At 30.9% G+C, this 20773-nt stretch overlaps 1 protein-coding gene across 1 annotated transcript in view; it reads right to left on the bottom strand.

The window, feature by feature from the left end:
• Positions 1–4875: 4875 nt before the first annotated feature.
• LOC143042639 (ran GTPase-activating protein 1-like) overlaps positions 4876–20773 on the bottom strand; it is a 30445-nt gene continuing 14547 nt past the window's right edge. The window contains exons 7-17 of the mRNA XM_076215047.1: positions 18615–18728; positions 17779–17878; positions 16784–16868; positions 16395–16446; positions 15490–15585; positions 10825–10920; positions 10105–10149; positions 9314–9374; positions 8689–8777; positions 6532–6656; positions 4876–5148 (exon numbers count right to left, since the gene is read on the bottom strand). Of these exons, the coding sequence (XP_076071162.1) occupies positions 5079–5148; positions 6532–6656; positions 8689–8777; positions 9314–9374; positions 10105–10149; positions 10825–10920; positions 15490–15585; positions 16395–16446; positions 16784–16868; positions 17779–17878; positions 18615–18728 (933 nt within the window). The 3' untranslated portion in view covers positions 4876–5078. The remainder of the gene's footprint in view (positions 5149–6531; positions 6657–8688; positions 8778–9313; positions 9375–10104; positions 10150–10824; positions 10921–15489; positions 15586–16394; positions 16447–16783; positions 16869–17778; positions 17879–18614; positions 18729–20773) is intronic.

The raw sequence follows: 20773 nt of genomic DNA, 5'->3' as shown, positions 1-20773 counted from the left end.
TCTTTTATAAATAAGTAATGTACATGATGTATTAGCAGAGAAAGTGAGTAATGCGTGGAACCACGTGTGAAAGTTATTTTGAAATAGATTCCTGAAATCAACAATATAAACATAAACATTGATATCGATCTTTTATTCTATGACAAATTATTGGAAAACTATTGGAAATATACAATAATTGATGATTCATCGTTCATTGGAATCGAGGGAAAACCACGGAATTTAAGATCCCGTCATAGATATATGTGGTCATTGCAGTGGGCGAATTTTACTGATGAGTAAATTTACACTTTATAATGAACTCGTCACAGTTGATATGGTCAGCAATTTCTAGGTAGTCTGAATCAGCTGTTTTAAAACTGATCGATTATTTCTGTCTTTACTCTTGGAACAGTATATATATCTGTTTCTGCTTTACTTTACCCAAGAATTTTTGTATAGTGTCACTCTAACAAATCCTTGCTTTTACTTATGATATAAAAATACGGAGATATCGTACATTTCCGTCAATTTTATTTTTGTTGATTTATCTGTTTAGACATGATAGAGTTCATTCAAAATATTATACGAAATACAAATTAATTTTAACAGGCAAGTATTTTCCAGTCGCCGGTAACTATTTGTGTAAAAAAAATAGCAATGTAATTAAAACTCCTTAACGTGTTCAGCAAAAATTGTTTACAAGCTCCGATTTTTTAAAAACAGAACTTAGACGCATAAATGAGCATATCTAACCCTTATAAAGCGTATACATAATAAATGAATGCCGAAAAAGTGCGTTAAGACGAGGAAATGCGGGGTCAACTTTTCTCTCAGATAATACGAGATCACAGTTGATAACAACTTGACAGTTATCTAGAAAAAATTTAGAAGTTGAAGCTTAAAGCAAATACACACACATGTAAATAAATATCTTAATTAACCTATACTGTTTGGATTGGTATCTCCATTTTTGTTAATCCTACAACTTTTTACACGGACATTTTTCATAGGCGGATCCAGGGGGGGGGGGGGGGGGGGGGGGGGGGGGGGCGCCCCCTCCCTTTTGTGGAAAAAATTTGGTTCATTATATAGGGAATCATTGAAGCATGACTGGAGCGGGCCCCTCTTAGGTCAGTCAACGCCCCCCCCCCTTTTTAGGAAAAGTTCTGGATCCGCCACTGTTTTTTTATGTATACACTTTAATCATATAATAACTTACAAAATCATTATTAAATATGAAAATTATTAAAAAAGATATATTAATTTTCCAATATATCTAGTAACGGATTTTACCTAAGTTCATAATGCATCTCGAGCAATGCATACACACACATCAGATAATTGTAAGAAATTTGTATCTTTTGGCCTGGAGATATTTTCTATTTATTAAGTTTTTAATGAAATAAACTGTAATCCCCGAACCATTAAGATAAAAGGTTCCTTTACATAATAAACCACACGCCATTATAAATGATGTTATAAAACTAGATAAAAACTGCTGATAACAGATAAACAAAATATTTACAAATCATTATTTATTTCCGCTGCTAATACGCAAGTACAAAGAGAAACAAAACAAGAGGTCACCTTTGTCGATTCATATTCATAAGTTATCAATGATCAAATATATTCTTTCTTGAATTTGCTACTTAACGACAACCAAATTTCATTAAACCATTGCGGAAATGTGGTATTTTCTGTGTATATTCTATAATTTGATTTAGCAATTTTTCACTTTTCCATATTTGTTTCGTCCATTGTTCTCCATTCTTTTAATATTTTGTCTTTTATTCTCTCTTCTTTTATTTTTTTTGTCCATAATCTATATATAATAATATGTAGTCAATTATTAATGTTTTGTCAGATCTAATCACTCCCCTGTACATTATTACCTACAGATAAACCAAATTGAAATTACTGATACACAGCATAATGCAGTTAAATGGTTATTTCCTTGTAAAAATGCTGAAGATTTTTCGGTTAAAATTCTGATAATAAATTGGTAAAATAAACCGTTTTGCATTAAACAAGTTCAATATAGCAAACTAGTTTAAATAGTACATATTAAACTAGAATATGTATGAATATGTATATGGATCTATATGGAACATGGGTAAATGATAATGGTTGGTTTAATCTATGTATAAAAAATGCATGCATAGAAAGGAATCCGTGTAACAACTCTTTGATGGGTCAAACGGTGTTTTTTGACGAAGCCAAATTGATACCCGTTTTGCAGAAGCCATTGAGTTGCCACCAGACCCAATTTGCAGAACCTTTTTATTATATTTATTGTTCTTGTCATGCATATGGATGAAATATTTGTCATTGAACATTTAATATAAATCCATCAATCTTCTTGTGATTGTATCAAATTGTTCTCATAATGTTATGGATGGCAAACCTTATAACTAGTGCCTCTTGAACACTGCTTTGCTCACCTGGATACATGTGGATATAGTCTCCAATATAGTTCTTGACCAAAACATCTTTCTTTCATGTTTGAAGGTCAAAATGAGTCCTTCGTTTCTTTTTTCCATCTATTAGACCATGTTTTTCTCTATTCTTTTTTTATTTTGTCCAACATTCTCTATTTTTTATTTTAAAGCAACCTATATTGTTTTCATTTCATTAGCTGTTTTTCTTAGTCTTTATTCAACACTTTTTGCCCATTATTTACTTTTTTTCTGTAAACCTACGCCCTTCCTTTTAAATGGCATGATCCTTTAAATGGCAAGATTTTGTAAAGAGTGAGGGAAGCGAAGGCTCAATAAATAGCAAAGTTTGGAGTTTTTAGTGGTCATGTAAAAAGTAAATGCAAATACCATAAATGCAGATCCTTTAAAAGATGGAAAAGGGGGGGCAGCAAATCCACCTCTGATTGCTGATTATATTGGCAGATAACAATTTCTACTTATGTATTACAAAATTTAATGTGATGGACATTACATGATAATTTGTGGAAAAGATTATTCAAAGGCAATGCCTTTGTTTAAACTTTTTGTGAAAATAGGAAGTAGATAGATCTTGCCATTCTGAGCTTTTTTGCATTTTTCAGATTGAGGTGTCCAAAATATAAGACAATTAATGCATTTTAAAAAGAGTATTAATTAAATCCAGATTTTATTAAGGATTCTAGAATATGGAAAGGTTCTGATCAAGCAATATTAATCCAGGTTTTTATCCAGTTTGTATTCACTTTGTATGATATCATCAGATACCCCAATGATGATTGTGGCCAAGTATGGTTAAATTTGGCACAGTAGTATCAGAGGAGAAGATTTTTGTAAAAGTTAACGACGACGGACGACGGACACCAAGTGATGAGAAAAGAAAAGCTCACGTGGCCTTTTAAGCCAGGTGAGCTAAAAATGATGTAACAGCAGGAAATAAATTGCTTCCCTGAGCGCAGCTGGAAATGACTCCAGATGTCCAACCTTGAAAAATTGGTGTCAAAATGGACACAATATTCACGCTTGATACAGGTCAAAATTTGGATTGTAATTAAATTTTTGACATATAATAGGTTTCTGACACAGAATACCTGTAGTCAAAGAACTTCAAATTAATTATATGATTTGAATTTATATTCAATTTTTTGGCTTTTTATGCAATACACTTTGCTGTTGCAAAATTGTCCCCTCCACCCAAATATTTTTCACCTTATTCCAAAAATAAATTATTTAACTCAAGGCATGGTCAGTAACTCAATTCAAATTTCTAATGGAGTTTGCAACCATAATTACCCATTTAAATACATCATGAAAGTTTTAAAATATAAAATGACATACACATGTACACAGTCATGGCTAAAATTAATATTAATATTGATATATAGCAACGGCTAAAAATACATTGACAGCTGATCACCTCTAAATACATCATTTACAAGCAGTGAAAGGGAGGTAATCAAACAATGTTCTTTTAATTGATTTAGATACCCTACCCCCTTTTTACACTGCTTTTAGAATGTTTCAATTGTCCTTTAACCAGAAAAACTCTTGTTTTTCCCCTTTTTTTGCCCCTAATTCCTAAATTGTTTGAGCCAAAGTAAATCCTAACCATCCCTTTGTGGTATAGAAACTTGTGGTAAAATTTCAGAGAGATTTATACACTTTAACACAAGGTATTGTCTGGAATTTACAAAAATACTTATGTGGGCCCCTTTTTGGCCCCCAATTCCTAAACAGTTGGGACCATAAACCCAAAAATCAATCTCGACCTTTCTTTAGTAGTTATAAACCTTTTGTTAAAACTTTTTTGATTTCTATTTACTTATACTAAAGTTATTATCCGAAAACCATCTGTCTTTAGACGAAGCTGACGACGACAAAGACAACGTGATACCAATATACAACAATTTTTTATTGAATTCTTGTGGTTGTATAAAAATCTCCTATAAAAAAAATGTCAAATATGTCTAAGGGACACAGCTAACACTTGCATATCAAATAAAGTTATAAAGGGCCATAATTTAAGAACGGTAAAACTGATGGTAAAAAAATTGTACTTGTGCTGAGTTTTGTGGAAATAAGTATTGTGTATAAGTTTCATAAAATTTTGTTGAGGAAAGTTTAAGTTAGAGAACGGAAACAAAAAAATCTGCAATTTTTTCGTTTATAAAGGGATATAACTCTAAAACAGTAAAAGTGACGCCACCAAAATTTAAATCTGATCTGTATTTTGTGATAATAAGCATTGTATATAAGTTGCATAACATTTGGCGGAGACAAAATTAAGTTAGAGAACGGAAACCAACTTTGGGATGTACATACATCCTGACAAGGGTAATTCCTAATGCCCCCTACAATACATCGACATAAAACTTTAAAAAGACCAAATGTAGGATCACTATGTCTCGCTTTTGCAACAAAAATTGTAGACTCAACAAAATTCAAAACAAATATCATATTTTATGACCATATAGTATACATGTTTCATACAAAACCGTAACAAAAACTCATCATAATTAAGTATAATCTGTTATGTGATATCTTAAGATTGTTCAACAATACAAGGTTTTTACTATCATTAAAAATAACAATGTTGACATGTGGTGAAATGTGTTTGGTCCTTTAAAGGAGTATGGCTCTCTATTAATATGCCATCAATGTCTGCAACAGTTTGTGTCTTGCTTCTTTGGACTGGTCTAATAATGGATGAGGTCTGGAATAAAAATGTTGTTTATATAAATACCTTGATATGGTATGAGTGTCAATGAGACAACTCTCTATCTAATTCACAATTTATAAAAGTAAACCATTATAGTTCAAAGCATGGCCTTTAACATGGAGCCTTAGCTCACACAGAACAGCAAGCTATAAATGGTCTAAAAATCACTAAAATCAAACAATCATTTGCTACCATTTAGTAATGCTAGATTATCTATTTGACTACAGTTTATAATTTTCAAAGTATACATCAAGTTGAGTACTTCATACATATAAAGTTAGATTTCCATTGACATAATTTTAATTGAGTTATTTCCCTTTGCAGGCCAGAATGATTTTCTTATTTGAAAACCAAGTTTTACCATGTATTGCATGTGAAGGTTGATAAGCGTTCCTTAGTAGATCAAAGTGATGAAATAAAAAAAGGGTCAAACAAATCAAAATAGATATGAAATCAACTTCAAGAACTTCTGTAATAAAATTAACGGTACCAATTTTCTTGCACCAGATGCGCATTTCGACAATACATGTCTCTTCAGTGATGCTCATGGCCAAAATATTTGAATTCCAAAGCTTATATAAAAGATGAAGAGCTATAATCCAAAAGGTCCAAAAAGTATAGCCAAAGCCGTGAAAGGTAATTCCCCCACAACCTGGTGTCAAAGGGTAACAATTCTAGCACAAATTGAGAACTATCTATTGCTTGTAGCTACTTTTTGTTTATAGGTTAAAAGTAAGAAAACTTGGAAATTATTCTACATGTTTTGTATATTACACATGTAAACAAATATTTAATAGAAGACATCATTTTCCTCTTTGTTCTTCTTTTAACTTGTAGAATGCATACATACAAAAAAAAAATCATACTAAGAACTTTTGAAATATGTATATACTGCAAATTCAGAAATTATTGCGAGTTTTTTTTTATTGCGAAAAAAATTGTAAATGCAATAATTTAAACCTGCATTTTGAAATATTTTATATGAATTAAACAAGATTTTTCTCTAAATCGTAAAAATATAAATCTCATTTAAATCTAAAATGACAAAATCACAATTATAAATGCACACAATAATTTCTCAATTGACAGTAGACTTAAGTTTGAAAACATAACTGTAAATTCCCAAAATTATTGCAATGTTTTTATTATTGCGAAAAATGTGACAGGTTTATAATCGCAATAATTTGATCTCGAAATTTTGAAATTTTTTGTATGAATAAAACATGATTTTTCTTAATTTTGCAAAAAATAAAATCGCAATAATAAATGCACGCCCTAATTTCTGAATTTACAGTTTTCTCAATCATGTTTCATTAAAAAAATTATTAATATACATTCTAATCTAACTGTATGAATTCAAAATAAAAGATAGCTTACTTGCTCATAAACATAGATAATATTTCTCTTGAAAACTTTGGGAAGAATGGCTGCTTGACAAGGTGCTCTAATACCAACAGTGGCCCCATTAATGTACTTGGAGGTTTGTACTTCTTATCTTCACCCTGAAACAAACCAGTCTATAGTTCTAACAACAAAGATTAAAGGTATATATCAATTAAACTTATTTGAATGAGTTAAGATAAGAAGAAAATAATTTTCAATTGTTTCAGTATAGTTATATTATATTTTCTGGAACTATGACACATTTAAAATATCCAGGACCTACCCCTGCTAACAAAAATCAAGGTTCAAGGTTATACATGGATAGTTTTATAATTTAATAAAATTCTAATAGTAAATTACTTCCAGTACTTTTAAATTGATAAAAATTTCTTAAATATGCAGTTCTTATGTTGTACTGTTACACCACTGTCCCAGGTAAGGGGAGGGTTTAACGCCACCACATTCTGTATGTATGTGCCTGTCCCAAGTCAGAAGCCTGTAATTTAGTGGATGTCGGTTTGTTAATTTGTTACCTATTTGTTTTTTGTTCATTTTTTGTAAATAAATTAGGCCGCCAGTTTTCTCGTTTGAATTGTTTTACATTGTCATTTCCGGGAGTTATATAGCTGACTATGCGATATGGGCTTTGCTCATTGTTGAAGGTCATACGGTGACCTAGTCATATAGTTTTTAATTTCTGTGTCATTTGGTCTCTTCTGGAGAGTTGTCTCATTGGAAATCATACCACATTTTTTTTTATAGTTAAAAAACATTGTGAATTTTTCCAGTCACTCAATTTTTGTTTTCCAATTTACAACCATTTGCAAAATTACTCAAATATCATGTTAGCTGATTTGAAAACATTTGAAGAGTCCCTTCATACCCTTCCACCTTCATGTGAATTGAATAGTCCAAAAGTAACATACAATATGGAGAGTGGTAAAGGGTTATTTTCGTGCAACATATTTTGCCATTTTTATTTCACATACAACTGTGAAAAAGGTTCGTTATTCACCATGTTTTGTGAAATTGGTAAATAGATCAATGTGCAAAACATTTTTAATTGTTTGTTCATTGTGAAATGGTAAAAAAATGGTAATTTTTTTTGTGACCTTCTGTGCGGTTGGACTTTGTAAATGGAATATTATAGGATCCAAGTTACGGTAACCAGTCCGGTACCCAAGAATGTAGTTCTTAAAAAAAAAACTATAACTTTTCTCTAAAATGGTGTAGTGTTATTATTACACTAGTTCTGTAACTGAATGTAGATTTATTTGAAAGGGTAGGCTTTCTAGTTTGAATTTCTGTAAAAAAATTGATTGATTTAAATCAAATCTGGCGTCAGTACATAGAGTAAATTGTCTAAATTCTAGCCTTTATTCTTCACACCGGAAGTAGACTGAGTGACCCTGTTGTCAATCAAAACAAAATTTTGCAATGGAATGCCGGTCATGAGGCACTGAGATTGCACTCAGAAACTTGAAACCTCATGCCTAACATGAAACAGAAGTCCCAAGGTGGCTATCAAAATTATTTAACGAACAGCACCCCATTTATTTACTATGACTTTCAATGAGTTTCAATGGGGCAAATAACTGGGTCCCCGTTCCAAATACAGCTGTTTCTCAAACCTAGCCTCTTTTAAGGAGATCTAGAATATTCATAGAAAATTAATTTTGTTTACATACTGGTTCCCAGTTATGCTCTCAGTGTTCCATCTCATAGAGACATAACTTGGGAATATTACCAGTAAATATACATGTGCATATTGTTTACATTAAAATCTGTGGTAACCCTTCATTCGAGGTAGGGGTAGCTAAGAAAATTTGTGTTAGTTTAAACTCTGAAATGTTCAGGGCATATAAATGTTGAAAATATGCCGCACAGCCCTATATTTGACCTTTGAAAAAAAATATAGTGCATATGAACTTTCAATTCTAGAATAAGATCTTTTTCAAAACTTCTTAGTAAAAGTGGTACAGTTTTAGCCAGAAAAGAAGTTCCTATGGGAAGTTGCATTGTCAATATTTACAGAAATGCAACCTGTTGATACCCCCCCTTTACGCCCCTAAATATGTTGTAATTATTGTCAGGGTCATACAGTGTAGTTTCATATTACTTCTATTTAGAGCTTATTAATACTTTAGTTACCTTTAATATTCCCATACTGACTAATATACTGTTAGCTAACATTGAACCTGTGTTGTGTTCACTTTTTAATGTCTCCTCTATAAGCTTTTCTGGAATAAATATATTTATGATGTCATAAAAGTGACAAATAATAAAAATATTTGTCAACATGGAGTACACTAGCAGTGACAAAAAATATTTTATTTGAGCCTAAAAAATATCTACAATGTTTTCAACATTTAATTCTACAGCATTGCCAGTGTCTGTGTCTCGGCTTATGATTAAGAGATACATATTTTCTATGGACCAAATAAGAGTAGTACACTGAATGGCAAATCTGAAACCACATACATATGAGGTAAATTTCACTCACATGAATTTTACATGGATCTCACATGGATTTCACATGATTTTTTTCTATCCGAGATTTATCGGTAATACACAAGCCTTTGGATGCAGAAATTTCATCCCCTTGTTAGAGCCTTATGTCAAGTTAACAAACACAGTTCTATTGATTCTTATCTTACAAGACATTTTAACTTTTGAAATAGAATTTTAGGTTGAGGGAGAATAACATCTTTTAATTTTTTTTATTCCCAAGAAAAACTTATTATTAACATGATAGTGTGTTTTTATTTTTACTGACCTGTACATTCACATACAGAATCTTTTGTGTCTACATCGTCCTTTGTAACGATCGAGGATATCTACAAAGCATCAAACATAAGTACAAATATTTAAGGAATGACTGTAATATTTTTTCTGTCTATGAAGAAATAACATAAAAAATGTGGTGCACACTGAATAACGCGTGTATGTTATTTTGAATAGACAGAAAAATATTACAGTCATTTCTTATAATTTAATTCTAAATTCCATTTTAAACCGTAGAAAACCATGAAAAAACATTGATGACTTCACGGTCACATGACTAAATTATGTCTATGGGCTCGTAACAAAATAACATCAGCCAATCAGAAGACGTGTTACATCCAAAATTAAATTATTTATAAATATTCATTGCATTTAATGACGTACAAACAAATCCTTATTGTTATATTAAATCACATAATAACAATTGTAAGTGTGCAAAAAAAAAAACGTAGTATTCTCACATGTCAGCAAGGGCCCTACATGGACATTTTTGTGTGCAGCACAGAACAAAATGAATTAATACTGATAAAAATAAATCAAAGTAATACTTGTTACTAGAGTATGAAACATGTAGTTTTGTGCCTAATTGATTTAGGACTTTCTGTTTTGAATTTTCCTCGTAGTTAGATTTTTTTGTTTTTTTTACCTGATACTCAATTTGCATTGATTTTAGAATCATTCTATTTTGAAATTGCGCTCAATATATATTTTGCAAATATAAAACACAAAATATTTGAGACCAAAGATAAATTCATAAAAACTACTTTCATTCTTAAATCTTACCCTGAGAAATGTCTGCATGACTTTGTCTAAATCTGTGATTTCATTCTGTAAATAAAAAAACAATGCAAATCTACAGATTAATTGGAGTAAATTCTTTTTTTTTTGGTTGATCATGAAATCTTTACTAGCTATTTAGAAAATATAAAAACATTGAAAGAACAGATTTTCCAATCACGTTATTTTATCTGCCAAAGGGCAATAACTCTAATGTATTGTTTTTATTCATACATAAAAATCTTACATGAAATGTATGCCTGTTATCATTCACGAAACCAAATTTTAATATCATTTATATTTTCAAAATACTTTGTTTGCACTGATTATCAATCTTTACTTAATTTTGATCCAAATATAAAAAAGAAGATGTGGTATGATTGCCAATGAGACAACTGTCTACAATCGACCAAAATGACACAGACATTAACAACTATAGGTCACTGTACAGCCTTCAACAATAAGCAAAGCCCATACCGCATAGTCAGCTATAAAAGGCCCCGATAAGACAATGTAAAACAATTCAAACGAGAAAACAAAGTTCTTTCAAAATTCTGCCCGTTACAAAGGAGAGGGTGTTTTGTCCATCTGTCATTTAGTAACATGTGTTTCTGCTGTTGGTCTTATTCTTCTAAGCAAATTCGTTATAGTTCATGCAATTCATCTGATACACATGTTGTCTTTGTCTATAAGCTCTATATTCCTAGAGTCTTACTGTCTACCTACCCCAAGTTCTTGTATTAAGTTATCAGCTTTTTGTTTTCCCATTTGTTTCAGTTTCTGCGGTGATGGAAACGCCAAGAAATCTTTAGCAGACACATCCTAAAAATAATATTACTATGATTGTACAGTTGTGGAAGATTTATCATTCTCACTAAATATCTGAAATGTTCGTCAAATACCTCTCTTAAAACCATTAAAGAATCTTTCTTAAAATCAAAACTACTGTCAACTCATTTTTTTATTCAATTACAACAAGAAAATTAAATCCTTTAATCAATTTGAAGAGAACAAGAAGGGCTTAATTCAAAATTAAGTAACTGCAAAAATAAGTTGTTATGTCAATGATCATAACAGTTTTTACCTCTAGTGTTAGTAAAATATTGATATAAAAAAAAGTCTATTGATTTTGGATTCCCTCAACAGATATTTGGATAGGGATACTGCGTTGGCACACAAATTACAGATGATACTGTGTGGGCACACAAATTACAGGTGAGTTGTTAAACATATCTTTGTAGGTCAATCCGAGTAAACTTATCGATTACTTACCTTAACTGCTATGAAAGGATATTTTTATTTTTCCAGAAGGAAAATATTGTATGATACTTACCTTGTCTTTCTGTTTAACTTTCCTTCCCATAATGCCATGTTTGTTTTTCAGTAGCCATTTTTGTTTTTATAGGGATTCAGATACTTCAGATACAAACATTTTCAGTATAAAAATTAATATCATGTGCTGGGATTCCGCAAGAATTTGTTTGTAAACTAATCTTAATATAAAATACACAGCTACGGAACATTATATTATGACTTCATGAAATTAGGTGTTCCACAGTTTGGTTCCTTAACTGATTTTAGATTGATGATTAACACCACCTTTAGCTATATATCTTGCATTGGAAGTCAGTTTTAATCAGTGAGGGAAAACAGAGTGCCCAGAGAGAATCACATGCTTTTTTCAGTAAAACGAGCAAACCAAAAAAAGAAAACAGAGGCCCCTTAAAAGGAGTAGGTCCGGTAAGGGCCGATTTTGGCCCAAAATTTCAGTTTCATCTAACGAGATATTTAGGACACTTTTTAAACACTTAAGTGTCTATTTCAATTGATTCGATTAGTTTATGTTAAAGATTTTAACTGATTCAGTCATTAAAAACGCTCCGATTGAAGCTTAAATATGAAAAATCTATCAAATATGCCAAAAAACGTCACTTTTCAGATGGTTTTCGTCAAAAATGAAAGTGGCCGCATCCGTGTTCATCCTCAACCTTTATATATGTTATGTATTATCATCAAATACAACTTACATTTCAATATTATGAATGAACACGAATGCGGCCACTTTCATTTAAGACAGAAACCGTCTAAAATTTAACTAAAATGCTATAATTGTGAAGATTTCAGTAATTTAGCATGACTTTATGATGCTAGTACACGATATATGTGCATTGTATTGCCAAAAACAGCACATATTTATGTAGCAGAAGCATTCTACTTTCCAAAAAATAGCTTAAAGATTACATTTTCACAATTTTGCAAAACTGCTTAATTTTGGGGCCAAAAAGGGGTCTTACTGAACCTACTCCTTTAACACAAGACAACTGATAATTTTCACTACTTGAAGCAGGCACATGTACATGAGGCAGTGTTAAACTAGTTCCCTGAGATCCCAACCTTCCACCTGTTATACTTGTCTTAGAACATAAAATGAATTGATGTAAAAGGAATATTGTATTGTGGGATTTTTCTAAATCAGTTATGATGCATCTGTCTCTATAATCTCAGAATTATTAAAATAACAAACAGATGTGTCAAAAGTTTATTCATGTTATTATGCATACACAGTTTGCCTTGATAAAAAAGTGCAAAAAAAGATCTAGCAAAAACATTCCCACAGTAACATTTAAGTATGTAACACATTTTAAAAATAATTGAACATTAAAATCATTTCAAAAATTTAATATCTTATAACATTTTAATGACAGCTGTATAGTTTAAGTATTTGTTTTTGACACAAAGGAATATTTTAAGGTGGTAGACCTTGGTTCAGGGAGATAACTCTTTAAATCAGTTATGTGTTTGTTAAAGTCAAGTTTCATCAATGTTTTTTAAGCATTACCTGAAACAGATTGGAAATAATCTATGTAACCTAGAAGCTTAGAATATATTTATGAAAATGGTTGACACAAACGTACTGATGATTTTAAGATTTTTAAGATTTTAAGAGTTATTCTCCTTATTATTGCCACAGAGAAATGTGTCACCTTTCAGTAATTTTGACATTAAGATGCAAATGTTGAAATTAAAATAAAGATACTCCATTTAACATGTAAAATATGCAAATATTTTAAGTCAACCAACCATAACTGAAGGTATTGAGCATTCAGAAACAGCATACCTACATTGTAAGTCTTGCTTTTTTACTACTTCAAGGAGAGACAAAAATACCATATTCTGAATAAAAGTTTCATACAATAACAAGCTATATTATGTCCAGTAATAATAAATAGATGTCTTTGCAAACTCTCAATAATGTGTTTTTTTAATATTTTTATTGTACAGTGCTTTTAACAGGTTTTAATACATGAATCAGCCCTTACATTTTAGAAGTCTTGGGAGAGATCAGTTAGGGATCATGAGTAAAGATCAATTAGGGATCGTGAGTAAATATAAACAAACATCAAAAAAAGCCCTGGTGGCTCTATTAGTCCTCAAATATTGTAAACTCAGAATTGTTTGCATTCTTTTCATTAATGCAAAGTTGTGACAGGTTGGGTTTCACAAATACAAAAACTAAAACTTTCTAGAATCATAATAGTATATCACACATTTGTGTCTGTTGTTCAATGATCAAAATTAATCTTAGGAGAAATTTCCTAATTTACTGTTTTTTTGTTTTTTTTTCATATTTAATAAGAACATGTTCCCTGGTCGGAAAAAAGCTAACATTATATAACAAGTTGGACATCAATAGAGGAAAATCAATTATCATATAGATACTTCTCGACTGCTTTTGATGTTTTTAAACAGGGTCCTTGGTTTTGTATATTTTGATTTATTCATTGTTTTTAACACAAATATGGCTTAATTAAAGGACAAAGCAATGCTGAGGGACAATTGGACATATCAACAGACTCATGAATAAAAGGCAGACAGAGTTATGACTAAATGGCACTGCTGAGGGGTTCACATAAAAAATAATGCCTTTAAAATTATTTGAGGGAGTTTTATAAAAACAACACAGAAGCACCCTGAGATCATCTTAAGAGAAATAGTCCTACACATTAAAATTAAAATATTCTATCACAGTTTGCTCATTTAAAATAACAGTCAGCAGGAACACAGTTCTAACAAATGCAATTGTGTGGCACACTTATGGTCATGTGATCTACACCTATACACAAAAACAATTTAACATTACACACTAAAAAAAATAATGTTCAAAATTAAGATCACATTGTTTAAATTTCTTAGACAGTTTTGTTATGCAAACACATTAATTAATAGAACTTTGTGGTATTTGTTATAAATTTAACAAAATTGAAAAAAATCTTTTACAATGATTGAAATTGAAAAATCTTACAATAATGGTAAATATACGGGGCAACATAACAAATTTATTTAAAAATAGTTATGTGAAATATTGCATTCAAAGTACATAAAAATACTACCCAATAACCTTATTAAAAAGTTACACTTAAGTAGATGTGACTAATGCACACTTGATCATGTCCCCTTTAGAAAGATATTTCAAGGTCAATAAACTTTCTAAAAATTTACTGTGAAGAATAACAAACTATCAACAGTTATGTGAAATTGCATTCTTGAAAATTTGTGGATTGTCAAACATTGAGAACTAATACTATCTTTTGTGTTCCTGTTTCTATAGCAACCATCGTCATGACAAACTCAATTTCTGAAGGTCATCTTCAAGTGTGGCCTCCGTCTGAAAATACAGACAAAAACTTTTATTTTATTTAAATTTAGTAAAAGAATTGTGGGAGAATCAATTTAGGAAAAAAGTAAAAATGATTTTAGCAGAAACACACACAAAATTACAGAAGAGAATATTCTAAAATATCTAACTTTCCATGTTAAAAATAGTGCGAAAATTTTGTTATTTGATAAATTTAAAAAAATCAATATTTCAGACAGAAGACCACACCTGGTTGAAACTAAGTGCTAGCTATAAATATTAATCTGTTGACAAAATAATCAAATTCAATTTTTACTGTAGATCACTATTTATTAATTCAATTTCAACTACTGTAATCCATTGAATAATATACTGTGATTTTTATATGCAAAATTAACCATGAGAAATTGCATATAAAGATTTTATGCCTTTTGGCATGACTAGATGTGACACACATTCAAAATTTGTGTAAGTTTCTAATAAAGTACAACTCAATTTTTCTAATTCTTTTGACCTTGACATATAGCTAGGGTCTTCTTATCAGTGTTTGCAGTGTAAGTCCTTTAACCATGGTTTATAGCTATATACCATCTCACCTAATTTTTAGGTGTTATGCCTTTAACCTTGAGCTGTAGCTCAGGGTCATCTTATCTGTTGTGACATGTAATGCCTTTGGCTGTACATGTATCCAAACTGTCTTACCTGTGTTTGACATGCATTGCCTTTGGCCTTGACCTGTATCCCGACTAACTTACCTGTTTTTTAGGTGTTATGCCTTTGCCCTTGACCTGTAGTTCAGGGTCATTAATAATATCTCCTTCCTGATCTTCCTGGACCTCATCCTCTTCTTCCTGAAAAAAAACCAGATTTATGAGCAATCACAAACTGAAACACCCTTTTTGTTGTTTGCCACCATCACTGGTTTATAACTATTTTTTAAGGTCCTGGGTGTGTTAGCATTTGAATTATCATGTCAGCTGTTGACCAATGTTCAATACAATAGCCTCAGACAGTGTGCTACATCAACATGATCAATATAAAGAAAATAAGGATTAAAGAGTCAAATTTAAACAAATTTAATTATTGCTTATCAAAACAATTTTGGAGGGATGAAAAGGGGATGATTATTTAACACAACTGCGTTCTATACACAGCTAAATATAGATTCCACAACTGCAACAAGTGTATTACAATATTTCTCCACTCGAGACAGTTAAATTTTAATATTTAAAGCGCCAGGCTTGCCGAGCTTTTTAAATAATTAAAATTTAACTGTTGAGAGTGGAGAAATATCGTAATACACAAGTTACAGTGGTGGAATCTGTTTCTCTTATGATTTTTATCCTTCCTTTTCAAAGATTTGAGGAAAGATGTGTACTTTTGATGTGACGTCATCAGGCATGGTCGCTTTTTTCATAAAGTCACAATAAGAAAATTCAGAAGAAAACAAGAAAATTTAACGTCACAATTAAATTTCAACCAATCATTAGCCGAGAACAGATTTTTCACTAGTGAGGAGAAATATTTTTCTCACATCGGTCAGGAAAAAGGTGAAAATAGCACAAAAATAAGAGAAATACGGTACCTATCTTATCACTGTCATTTTCTACATCATTATTATAAACACTGCATACTATACACAGCTAAGTACGGTACCTACCTCATCATTCTCATCTTCTACATCATCCTCGTCAGCTGATCCTTCATCATCACTGGAAATAGGAAATTTAAGAATCACTTGTACGTTTTGTCATGTTTGTGTCAACCATTTTAATTAAAAATATTCTAAGCTTCTAAGTAATACTGCATATTTATAAATTCTGTGTAAAAAGAATGGAAATACAAACAAACTTCCCTTTTTTTATGCAGTTAACCTTTTAAAAAGGCATATTATTTTGGGGTATATTGATGTAGTTAGACACATAATGAACTATCACCTAATGAAATTTGCTTTTTTTTTTTGCTTTCTATTTTTTTATTGCATGTTTTGAAACAGAATTCTTCTTTCCCCTCAAACCATTCTAGTGCCATATAAAAATTAAAACAAACCTAAGAGACGCCAGCAGATCCACCTTGTCCATCGCTTCCATTGTTCCTTTTAATTCCTCTACACCGTTCTCTCCTAACATATTACCTGTGTAGTATAAACATATTACCTGTGTATAAACAAAATATTACCTGTGCAGTCTTCACGACAAACTGTTAAATCTACAAACCCAGAGCTCAATTTCTGTAAAATTTAAGTTAGATTTTGTTGGCCTGTAGATATGATTTTTTACAGACCAAGAGCAATTTTACAAGCCTGGGCTGCCACTCAGTGTGAAGACTGCCTGTGTATATTAAACATATTATCTGTGTATTATCTGTGTATTAAATATACACATTTTTCGTGGGTTTCATTGATACAGGTGAACCATATTTATATGTTCAACAAATAACAAATGGTCTATTTGTTAAATGTATGCAGAGATTGGCCAACCACAAATCAAATATCCATAAAAAGAGCAAATTTTCAAAAATCCACAAAAAATTGATACCCATGAAAATAAATGAATCTACGGTAAAAAGTTTCCAGGAGTTAACTAATGACCCATTTCAAAATGGATGTATTGTGGCCAACCAATGTAAGGCTACAACTCACATACTATAAAGATGGGGTAGGTTTACCAACTCTCCTCCCGAAACCAAATGACATAGAAGTTAGCATTTATAGGTCACAGATTGGCATTTAACAGTGAGCAAAATTATATAGCAAACAAGTCTTATTTTGTATACACTGAATTGACACATGATGCCACATCTATCATTGACCCATGACCATAGTCCAAAAATAAAAACTACCCTTCCAACCCTTTTTTATCCATTTTAAAGGAATAGCTCTTTGCTAATTGTTGAAGGCCGTACAGTGACCTATAGTTGCTAATTTCTGTGTCATTTTGGTATCTTGTGGAGAGTTGTCTCATTGTCAATCATACCACATCTTCTTTTTTTTATAATCAAGTTTAAATTTTATGTAAATTGTTCTAATTTCACAATTAACTTACAATTCAGATCTAATTTTGTCAGTTTATCTTTGCCCTCCATACTCTCTGCTATCGCCATTGCTCCATCTGTCATTATTTCATTCCCTGACAGGTTTAATTCCTATAGTATAAATTTATTCCAGATTACTGTAACCTGTACAATATGATACAATTGATTGCTTTATAAGCATATAAACTTGATTTTGCCATTTGATTAAGGACTTTCAGTTCTGAATATTTCTCAGAGTTCAGTATATTTTTGTACTTTTACTTTTTTGTAGAATTTGTTTAATCATTTTTGCTTTTGGGTTGCTGTATCATTGATGTAAACTCCATGTTTCCTTTTATTCATTTATAAAACTGACAATCATAGTCAATTAAGATTTGAGTCAAGTGCACCCGCATCAGCAGGGTTTGAACTCACAACCTCAGTGTTGACTGGCTAGTGATTACAGTAGTAACTACTTAAACCACTCGGCCACCAAGGTCCCTACAGAAATTGACAAAACAGTGATATAAATATCAAAGAAAAAGTCTTCAAAAACATCAATTATCTAACATACACTGGCAAACCAACTATAAATTGGATATTTTGATCAATTGATCAATTAATGGGTTATTAACTTGACTTTCATTACTGTTGACTTTTTTGTGACGGCCATTTTTAATTGATAGAGTAAGCTGAAGTTCAGTATGAAAATAGACAATATTAGAGAAAGACTGGAGTAGAACACACGTGACACATTTGGTTCTCAACACACAACCTCAGTCAATAGTTAAATTACTTAGAAATCTCAGCCACTGACACCCAAGCTCATTTTTAGCAGAGAAAGTTATGTCAAACGAAGAGTACTTACTTTTAACTCCTTATGTCCACCCTTCAAACTCTTGGCTAATATCTTTGCTCCATCTGTTTTGATAAGACAATCACCAAAATTTATAACTTCTAAATTCTGTAAATTTGGCAATACCTAAAAAAAAATGTAATAGGAAATTAAACAAGTTAACTTGTATCAAAGTGTCCTTTAATGAAAATATTTGAAATCTAAAATCTAAAATTAAAAATTGACAGTATTTACAATGTACAGTCTCATAAAGTTAGCTGTTCAATATTCAACAATTCATTTTTGAGGCCTAAGCTATACTTTGTGAACCTTTTAAACAACGCAAAGAATGTAAATAACAAACCTTAGCTATACTTTGTGAACCTTTTAAACAATGCAAAGAATGTAAATAACAAACCTTAGCTATACTTTGTGAACCTTTTAAACAACGCAAAGAATGTAAATAACAAACCTTAGCTATACTTTGTGAACCTTTTAAACAACCCAAAGAATGTAAATAACAAACCTTAGCTATTCTTTGTGAACCTTTTAAACAATGCAAAGAATGTAAATAACAAACCTTAGCTATACTTTGTGAACCTTTTAAACAACGCAAAGAATGTAAATAACAAACCTTAGCTATTCTTTGTGAACCTTTTAAACAACGCAAAGAATGTAAATAACAAACCTTAGCTATACTTTGTGAACCTTTTAAACAACGCAAAGAATGTAAATAACAAACCTTAGCTATTCTTTGTGAACCTTTTAAACAACGCAAAGAATGTAACTAACAAACCTTAGCTATTCTTTGTGAACCTTTTAAACAACGCAAAGAATGTAAATAACAAACCTTAGCTATACTTTGTGAACCTTTTAAACAAGGCAAAGAATATAAATAACAAACCTTAGCTATACTTTGTGAACTTTTTAAACAACGCAAAGAATATAAATAACAAACCTTAGCTATACTTTGTGAACCTTTTAAACAACGCAAAGAATGTAAATAACAAACCTTAGCTATACTTTGTGAACCTTTTAAACAACACAAAGAATGTAAATAACAAACCTTGGCTATACTTTGTGAACCTTTTAAACAACGCAAAGAATGTAAATAACAAACCTTAGCTATACTTTGTGAACCTTTTAAACAAGGCAAAGAATGTAAATAACAAACCTTGGCTATACTTTGTGAACCTTTTAAACAACGCAAAGAATGTAAATAACAAACCTTAGCTATACTTTGTGAACCTTTTAAACAAGGCAAAGAATGTAAATAACAAACCTTGGCTATACTTTGTGAACCTTTTAAACAACGCTAAGAATGTAAATAACAAACCTTAGCTATACTTTGTGAACCTTTTAAACAAGGCAAAGAATGTAAATAACAAACCTTGGCTATACTTTGTGAACCTTTTAAACAACGCAAAGAATGTAAATAACAAACCTTGGCTATACTTTGTGAACCTTTTAAACAACGCAAAGAATGTAAATAGCAAACCTTGGCTATACTTTGTGAACCTTTTAAACAACACAAAGAATGTAAATAACAAACCTTAGCTATACTTTGTGAACCTTTTAAACAACACAAAGAATGTAAATAACAAACCTTAGCTTTACTTTGTGAACCTTTTAAACATCTCACAGAATGTAAATAACAAACCTTGGCTATACTTTGTGAACCTTTTAAACAACACAAAGAATGTAAATAACAAACCTTAGCTATACTTTGTGAACCTTTTAAACAACACAAAGAATGTAAATAACAAACCTTAGCTTTACTTTGTGAACCTTTTAAACATCTCACAGAATGTAAATAACAAACCTTGGCTATACTTTGTGAACCTTTTAAACAACACAAAGAATGTAAATAACAAACCTTAGCTTTACTTTGTGAACCTTTTAAACATCTCACAGAATGTAAATAACAAACCTTGGCTATACTTTGTGAACCTTTTAAACAACACAAAGAATGTAAATAACAAACCTTAGCTATACTTTGTGAACCTTTTAAACAACTCAAAGAATGTAAATAACAAACCTTGGCTATACTTTGTGAACCTTTTAAACAACGCTAAGAATGTAAATAACAAACCTTGGCTATACTTTGTGAACCTTTTAAACAACGCAAAGAATGTAAATAACAAACCTTAGCTATACTTTGTGAACCTTTTAAACAACTCAAAGAATGTAAA

The sequence above is a fragment of the Mytilus galloprovincialis genome, chromosome 8 (assembly GCF_965363235.1).
Source record: "Mytilus galloprovincialis chromosome 8, xbMytGall1.hap1.1, whole genome shotgun sequence".
In the NCBI taxonomy this organism is placed as follows: Eukaryota; Metazoa; Mollusca; class Bivalvia; order Mytilida; family Mytilidae; genus Mytilus; species Mytilus galloprovincialis.
This window is presented reverse-complemented; position numbering and strand designations above follow the sequence as displayed.